At 37.3% G+C, this 9,307-nt stretch overlaps 1 protein-coding gene across 1 annotated transcript in view; it reads right to left on the minus strand.

Moving 5' to 3' along the window:
• AQR (aquarius intron-binding spliceosomal factor) overlaps positions 1-9,307 on the minus strand; it is a 75,312-nt gene that overhangs the window by 48,103 nt on the left and 17,902 nt on the right. Inside the window, exons 6-8 of the mRNA XM_023514284.1 lie at positions 6,975-7,153; positions 3,195-3,362; positions 1,671-1,840 (exon numbers count right to left, since the gene is read on the minus strand). Of these exons, the coding sequence (XP_023370052.1) occupies positions 1,671-1,840; positions 3,195-3,362; positions 6,975-7,153 (517 nt within the window). The remainder of the gene's footprint in view (positions 1-1,670; positions 1,841-3,194; positions 3,363-6,974; positions 7,154-9,307) is intronic.

Consider the following 9,307-nt stretch of genomic DNA (forward strand, 5'->3'; position numbering starts at 1 on the left):
TTGGCAGGCCCGGGCTGGGGATTCGAACCCACCACCTTAGGTGTATGTGGCTGGCGCCTTAGCTGCTTGAGCCACAGGCGCCGAGCCAAGACAGTCTTAGATACTGTAAAACTGTTAGAAAATGCTGTTGGAGAGGTAGCCAGACAATAGATACTGGCATCTTCCTGGACTGTGTAAGAACTTTCTAACATGGTGGGAAACCACTAAAAATGTAAGGTATGTGGAGGCAATGTAAGGGGAGGAGCAGGCAAGAATGGAAGCAGGAATATGAGGTGCCTTGGACATGGCATCAGTGGAAGTGGTAAGGTAATTAGACTTAACCAATGCACTGGATGTGGAGGGTAAGACCAAAAGAAATTATGGGCGCTCAGTGCCTGTGACTCAAGCAGCTAAGACACCAGCCACATACACCTGAGCTGGCGGATTCAAATCCAGCCTGGGCCCACCAAACAACAACAATGACGGCTGCAACCAAAAAAAAAATAGCAGGGCGTGTGGCAGGCACCTGTAGTCCCAGCTACTTGGGAGGCTGAGGCAGGAGAATCGCTTGAGCCCAGGAGTTGGAGGTTGCCATGAGCTATGATGCTATAGCACTCTATCCAGGGCAACAGCCTGAGGCTCTGTCTCAAAAAAAAAAAAAAAAAGAAAGAAAGAAAGAAAAGAAAAGAAATCATGGAGATCTCCTTTGTTTATGTGTTCAACAACAGGGAAGACTGAGAATAAGTTGCTTGGAAAGGTTTTCTTTTGTAAATCACAACAATGGGTAAAAAAAGGTAATAAAGTGCCAAGAATGTGTAAGATGGGCAAGCGCTTAAGCTCACAGTTGAAGACAAGCCTAAGCAAGAGCAAGATCCTGTCTCTAAAAAAAACAGCCAGGTGCTGCGGTGGGCCCCTGTAGTCCCAGCTACTTGGAAGGCTGAGGCGAGAGGATTGCTTGAGCTCAAGTGTTTGCAGTTGCTGTGGGCTATGATGCTACAGCACTCTATAGAGGGCAACAAAGTGAGACTCTGTCTCAAAAAAAAAAAAAAAAATGTGTAAGGAACACTGTACTTTGGCAGAGGGAGAAAAAAAGGCATTCTTTCTGCAAAAGCCAGATGTTATCATATCAAATTCTACAATTGCTCAATGTTAAGTTTTACAATATGTGTACAGTTTCAAATAATAGTTTTAAAAAATTGCCCTTTACTAAAATTATTCTCCCCACATAAAACCCTATAGTCCCCAAACCTCCCTACGAGTAAAGTATAAATATTTCGAGTCACAGAGTAATTCAGAGCCCTGAGATTTCACATCTGTATTCTTAAAGAGATTTGGAAAGACATCTACTTTTGTTTTAACAAAGGAGCCCCAGCAAATAAGTACACAAGTTTTCTTCATCTCATACCAGACATAAGCATCTAATCTACAAAAAGCAAGGAAGGAGGCTGACCTTTAGAATCACACCTGGATTTACTTATGTTAAATTTTAAAACTCCTCAAAATACAAAAAGGACTTTGCTTTGCTTACATTTCTATTTAATTCATACGTTAAGAATGTAAGATTACTCAGAATAAAAGAAGGGATTTTTTTTTTCAACAAATCTTTTTCTTACCCAGTATCTATGTATTTATGTCTTAAAAGTTACTTAAGTCACCACATAGTACTTGTCATTATAGGGCCCCCAAATTACCTTAAAGTTATTTTCCTTTGGTTTTCTTCTCATTATTATGTTGAAAGTATCATACACGTCTTCTGCTCCATTTTGTATAGTATTGGTCATATCTTGTTGATACTGGTTTGGGTCCAAAAACACTCTAAATGTCCTTGACTCTCCTCTAAGATTGGGTCTGGGTTCAGGTCCTGGATGTTTTGAACAAGTTTGTTAAATTAAATATCTATTTTTCAAATATCAAAGTAAGTCAGCAGTATTTCTTTTCTAGAAATGATGGGAAATTGTCTGCACTTAACTCCAACCATTCTCTCCTGACTACAATGTCCTCTTCTCGTCCATTTCAAATTTCAAGAGGTTACAACTATAATATTTCCCCTCTTCTCTAATTTTTTACTATTTCCTCCCACATAGTCATGTAATGTTTATAAGGCAATATTGTGAATTGCTAATATTTGTATACGCCCTCAACTCCAATAGGAGCTCTCAGAAGTCAATGAACTCATCTTTCCTTTTGTCCATTACTTATAGCTCCTCCTACTGCCTTACATATAGTAAATACTCAATAAATATTTTCTAAATTATTTTGGGATTTCAGGCATAGTTTTCCTATTCCTTAATTTGACAGAGGTTGACCATTTGCATCCACCCTCTTTCCATACCTAGTATTACCAGCATGAAAGGAAATTTCACACATACAGAAATGGGAGATACTATGGCTGAAAGCCCAGGGTAGACACCCCTGGGGTCTTGGACCTCCCACTTTGGTCTCATTTGGTAGCCTCATGTTTATCCTATCCACCCTCCAGTCCCTTCTCTTATTTTCTTTTATTCCAGAGATGAATAGTCCAATCAGCAGCAGTTTAACAAGGACACACCTTGAAATCACAGGTGGTAGAAGCTAACATAAGCTTCAAGGGAAATAAAATAAGCACTAGACGTGCATGCAGTTATAATAATAAATATTACAAAGGCATTCAGAACAATGGAAGAAAAAATTCAAAGGATAATGAGCGAAAGCATAAGAAATCAAAGAGCTGAGTAACCCAGGAAAGCAGTGTATTAAATCGGGTAAAGCTGGCACGGCAAGTCCTTCTGTAAGACAGCTGTGTTATGATGCTCAGCATCCCTGGCCCCTACCCACCAAATGCCAATGGTCTGCCACTTCCCACCCCTACATCAGTCATTTGACAACCTCAATACCACCATGCATTTCCAAATGTAGGACAGTACTGCTCCCAGTTGACAACCACAGTTATAATGAATCTGAACAGTAAAACTTACAAAGGAATAATAAGGTAAAGCTTTGAATAAAGGCGATTTCAAAAGATCCTGTCCTTTCCGGTATCTAACAGAAATTCTGAAATCATATTACCTATTTCTAAAACTACATGGTAAGCACTCTCCACATATTTTATACAAAATCCTGTGTCAGTTTAGTACATAAAACAACTAAAAAATATTACCTAAGAAGCAAAAAGGAAACAAGGCAAAGAAAATTTTCATTCTATACACATACTCATTCAAAAATAGAAAGCACCATACCATCTTCAATGACACGCCCTTTATCATCCAGCATGCCCTGGATTTCACAGCCTCTGACATAAACCAGGCCGACCTGCTCAATAAAAGGTCTCCTCCGGTCAAACTTAGTGCCATAAGGTTTTGTGGGGCGCACAGTAATTAAAAAGCATACATCATGTTTACGAAGACCTGGTAAAACACAGAGACATTTTCATTTATGAGAATTTCATTGTTTTCATATGTTGGCAAATTCTCAACCTCTTATCTTGGAAAGAGAAATATAAAAAATATTTAAAATATCATGGGTAACCAATGATTATTATTACCTCATAATGCAATTATGGGTCTTCCTATAATTTTTTATAGTCAGTGTTGGATAGCAATAATTAAAATGAAAATCTCTTTATATTAAAACTAGAAATTTTTATGCCATGAATACATTACTGAATAAACCCTCCAAGTCACGCTACAGCTCCAAAATTGGATGCTCATCATCATTCTTATTTTTAACATTCTTAATAAGTAACCAAAAATGTGGTTGGCCTACAATTCATCTGTATCATATTTAACAGGTTTCTAACATCAGTTTAAATTATCTATCATAGTCATTCTACTGACAGCTTAATGTATTCCACTAAACCAGGTTAACTCGAGAATAATTTATCAGTTCAGCGACCGAAGCTCAGCGGTTAGGGTGCCGGCCACATACACTGGGGCTGGCAGGTTTGAACCCGGCCCAGGCCTGCTAAACAACGACAACTGCAATAAAAAAATAGCCACGTGTTGTGGTGGGTGCCTGTAGTCCCAGATACTTAGGAGACTGAGGCAAGAGAATCACTTTAGCCCAAGGGTTTGAGGTTGCTATGAGCTGTAATAACATGGCACTCTACCAAGGGCAACATAGTGAGACTGTCTCAAAAAAAAAAACCAGAATAATTTATCAAAGCATAAAGTGCTGTTTACAGACAATACCTTTAGAAGGATAGTTGAATATATATAGCTTCAGTTGGCAAACAATGAAACTTTTTCTAAAGTGAAAGCCAAGAAATAGGAGACTTATGCCAAGTCCATAGCTTCTCAATCGTTAGACCGAACAATGGACTCAAATGGACCGAACAAATGGACTCTCAGCTCTATTATAAAATTATAGATACTAGAAGACAAGGGGCACAAAATTAGACCTTGCAACATGTAACATCACACCACTTCAGTTCTTTTCTGATATTTTTGTTAGATGTTAAATTACATAAATATAAAAATGCAACAGTTTGCTTGCTCATAACCTTGGTAGCAAGGTACAATTAAATCAAGCCAGCAATGTGGGTGTTGGGTAATAGTACTGAAATCATTTTGTTTTAATTTGGAGTGGTTTTAGAGAGTAAAGGTAGAAATAATAACTGACTCATAACATTGATGTTATTATTTCCCAATACATTCTATGCAAAGAAACAGGAGAAGCAATGAGAACAAAGGAGAACTAACTGTTCCACCATCTGAATTGTGCTGGTGTCTGATCTGTAAGACTCATTAAACTCCCAAGAAGTGACCCTGAAAAGTCATTTAGTTCCTACCAGTGCAGGAGTCATTTTTTGGCATCACTCAGAAGAGATCTCTTGTTCCCTCCCAAAGTAGATCATTTTACTGTGGAACATCTTAAATTTACATTTTAAAAACACCTATCTGACAAAGAGCTCAACTCTCACTGTCTCCTTCCAATCATTTGTACCACCCTATCCTAGCTGTGCTTTCTAAATGAATAAAACTGCATCTCAGTTTCATTAATTACATTTCCTCAATTTTAAATGAGGGTACTGGAGAAGACTGAAACGATAAGAGGAATTTTTATGGTACTTAGTTCAAAATCTTCAAAAGTATTCTCTACTTTTATAAAACATTTGTCACTACTTACAGAATTTCTCTATCTCATCTTTTGCTCCATTTTCCATTTGGTTACCGTATATATGATTAATATAGGGGCTGACTTTTGGCCCCTGTCTCTTCGAAAACACTTTTCTCCCCCATTGTACCTGATAATAGGAATCACTCATCCCATAAAACTCTATTGTTCCCTGTTTTGCTCATTAAAATTTAACCATTGTAGTTCTCATTCTACCAGAGACTGATGTTTAAAAAAAAGGGGGAAAATGGGATGTTTGGGTAAAACAATCCTTTGTTTTCCTTAACACCGAAATGCAAACCTTTCATCTATAAAATGTCCTTTTTCCTCTTTTTAAATATGTCCAGGAATGGCCAGGTATGTTGGATCATGCCTGTAATCCCAGCACTTTGGGAGGCTGAGGTGGGCATATCATTTGAGCTCACAAGTTCGAGACCAGTCTGAGCTAGAGAGAGATCCCCATCTCTAAAAATAGCCAGGCATTATGGAAGGCGCCTGTAGTGCCAGCTACTTGGGAGGCTGAGGCAAGAGAATCGCTTGAGTCTAAGCGTTTGAGGTTGCTGTGAGCTGTGATGCCAGAGCACTCTACTGGGGCAACAAAGTGAGACTCTGTCTCAAAAAAAATACAATGTCCAACTATTACTGCTTCCAGGGTACCCAATAGTTAGTTATCTCAGTTTATTACTTCACTAAGGAAAACAGTTGTCTTTCTCAAAGTTCAGCAATAAAGGTGAGCATTATTCTAGATGTGTAATTCACCAGAGTGGAACACTTCTCAAGAGTCCAGGGCTCACAAAAATGATTTATCACAGACCATACCCATTACATAGGTATTTGTTAAACATTTCTCCTGCTCCATAGCTGGATTCCTTCAGAATTTTTTAATAAACATATAATTTAGGTCCTGAAGTTATAAACAGCTATACTATGTACTAGGAACAAAAATTTCTGAAAACTGATCCATCAAGGTAACATCTCTTTCCTTCTAGCATGCCAAGAAGATAGGAGATAAAGCCTACCAGCTACTGTTTCTCAAAACAGGGCAGCAAGTAAGATCGTTCACAGACAGCTGGGAGGAAAGCATAAAAGTGCCAACTAAAAATCAGTTCATATGCTACTTCTGGCATAGAAGTTATTGATGTTTTAACTCTATGTGACTTAGTAACTTTGAACATATCTGCCTCTAAAAAGAATTTTGAGATAGAATGCTCATCCCTAAAATCTCACCTAGTAAAAAAGGAGTAATAACTCAATTTCTCTGTAACATTATTGTATGTATATCTTTAAGTATCTTGATTTCACTGATTTGTTATCTGACTCCCTCCATTTGGTGCAAATACACTATTATTTCTTTCCAAGTTGTTACATAATCCCCCTATTCCTTCAAAGTTTGCGCAATTTTGATTTTATACCTTTATTTCCACAAAGAGTATGTATTTCTATTCTTTTCACCTTGGCCACCTTTATTTTTTGGAAATAACAATTTTCATTATTTATTCTGCCATATGTGTTCAAGTTATATGTGGATTTTATCCCTTTCTTTGGTGAATACAAATGTTTTTATTTTTTTATGTTGATCTCAAATTGATAAATATTATCTTGCTAAATTTAAGACTTAAAATGCCATCCTCTGAGCTTTGCAAGCTGCAATTTTAAAAACACTTTGATACACATACAAGTTTATGCTTTTTGTTAAAATATTAAGAATACTTAGGTATTTCTGTATGATCTTTGCTATTTTTTACTACTAATAGGACAAAAATTGCCATTCTTTAAATCAAATTTCAAGGCTAAATTCTAATAAAAGTTTAAAAGGCTAACATTTAAAAGTACTTTCCTAATGCTATAAGTAAAAACCTATAAAAAGGCAACAGGCAACTGCACTTTTTGAAATGCACAATTACCTTCCCATTCATCTTTGATGTGATCTCTGACATTGAGATTGATGGTAACATCTGCACGAACTCGGGTTGGCCAGTTTTCACCTATATTGGGTTTGGCAACTTCAACTACAGTAAACGCCACAATGGGCTGTGCCATTCTTGCCCAGCCTCCAAATACTACACCACCATATTCAGATTGCCTGAAGACCAAAGAAATAGATGATTACTCAAACAAAAATAACTTTCCCCCAACTTTTAAATGAGTAAAATTAGTAAGATATTCATACATTGTGAAATCATTATCAGAATCAACCTAAATAATACATCCATCCCCACATAGCTACCATTTTTTTGTGTGTGGTGAAAATACTTAAGATCTATATGTACCATCCCGACAAATTTCAAGTATATACTATATTAACTCTAGTTACTACACTGGCTATGTGGCCTCCAGAACTTATGCATCTTACAACTAAAAGCCTGTACCCTTACCAATAACTCCCCATTTCCCCTACCCCAACCCCTGATAACCACCTTTCTAAGCTGTTTCTGAGTTCAACTTTTTTTAGATTCCCTATGTAAAGTGAGATCATTACTACTTATCTTTGTCTATCTGGCTTATTTCACTTAATATAATGTACTCTGGGTTTATCCAACTGGTCAAAAAAGCAGTCCTTCATATTAAAGACTGAATAGCACTCCATTGTGTGTATGTGTGTGTGTTTTATATATACACACACACGCCATTTTCACATTTTTTCTTTATCCATTTATCCCACGATGGACGCAGTCGTCATTTTCATATCTTGTTTTCTGTGAATAACATTGCAGTGAACATGACCATACAGGTATCCCTTCAGGACAGTGATTTTACTTCTTTTGGATAAATACCCCAAAGTGGGATTGCTGGATTATATGGCAGTTCTATTTTTAATTTCCTGAAAAACCTCCATACTATTTTCTATAATGGCTGTACTAATTTATATTCCTACCAACAGGGTTCCCTTTTCTCCATAACCTTGCCAACACTTGTTATCTTTTGATTTTTCGATGAAAGCCATTCTAAAAGCATGAACTGGTATCTCACTGTAGTTTTGATTTATATTCCCCTGATGAGGAGGAATGGTGAATTCCTTTTCATCTGTCATTTGTATGGCTTTTTTCTTCTTCTTCTTTTTTTTTTTTTTTTGCAGTGTTTGTCCAGGGCTGGGTTTGAACCCACCACCTCTGGCATATGGGTCTGGTGCCCTACTCCTTTGAGCCACAGGCACCGCCTTGTATGGCTTTTTTGAAAAAATATTTTTTTCAGGTCCTTTACCCATTTTTAATTGGGCTATTTGGTTTTTGGAATTGAGTTATATTCAGTTATATTTTGAAGATATACAAACACACACAAAATATCCTTATCAGATACTTGGTTTGCAAATACAGTAGAATCTCTGTAAGTTGACTGCCCAAGAGACTACAACAAACTGGTCAACATAAGGACCTAGGCTTGACATGTGGTGCACGTCTAGTCTATCGAAACTAAGTCAGCTTGAGGAGGTGGTAAATGTAGGGAGGTAGTCAACCATGAAGAGAGGGTCTACTGTATTTTCTCCTATTCTGTAGGGTTGCTTTTATATTTCCTTGATTGTTTCCTTTGCCGGGTAGAAGCTTTTTAGGTTGATGTAATCCCTATTTGTTTTTTTGCTTTTGTTGGCTATGCTTTTGGTACCATATTTAAAAAAAAAAAAAGTCATTGTCAAGACCAATGACAGGAAGCTTTCCTTCCAGGTTTTCTTCTAGGAATTTCATAGGTTCAAGTTTCATGTTTAAATCTTTAACCTATTTGCAGCTGATTTTCCTACACGGTGCAAAGTAAAGATCCAATTTCACTTTTTTGCATGCGGATATCCAGTTTTCCCAATACCATTTATAGAAAAGAAACTCCTTTCCTTATGGCATATTCTTGGTATATGCATCAAAGACTAGTGGATCAAATGTGTGGGCTTACTCCTGGGCTTTCTAATCTCTTCCACTGGTCTATGTGTCTGTTTCTATGCCAGTACCACGCTGCTTTGATTAATATGGCTTTGTAAAATAATTTGAAATCTGGAAGTGTGATGTCTGCAGTTTTGTTCTTCTTGATCAAGATTGCTTTTGCTGGCCAGTGCCTGTGGCTCAAAGGAGTAGGGCACTGGTCCCATATACAGGAAGTGGCAGGTTCAAACCTGGCTCCAGCCAAAAACTGCAAAAAAGATTGCTTTTGCTATCTGGGATCTTTTTGTGTAACTAATCAGCACCCTTTCATTCTTTTTTTTTTTTTTTTGAGACAGAGCCTCAAGCTGTCCCCCTGGGTAGAGTGCCATGGT

Source organism: Otolemur garnettii, unplaced genomic scaffold, assembly GCF_000181295.1.
Source record: "Otolemur garnettii isolate 467f Iridium unplaced genomic scaffold, OtoGar3 scaffold00050, whole genome shotgun sequence".
NCBI classification, from domain to species: Eukaryota; Metazoa; Chordata; class Mammalia; order Primates; family Galagidae; genus Otolemur; species Otolemur garnettii.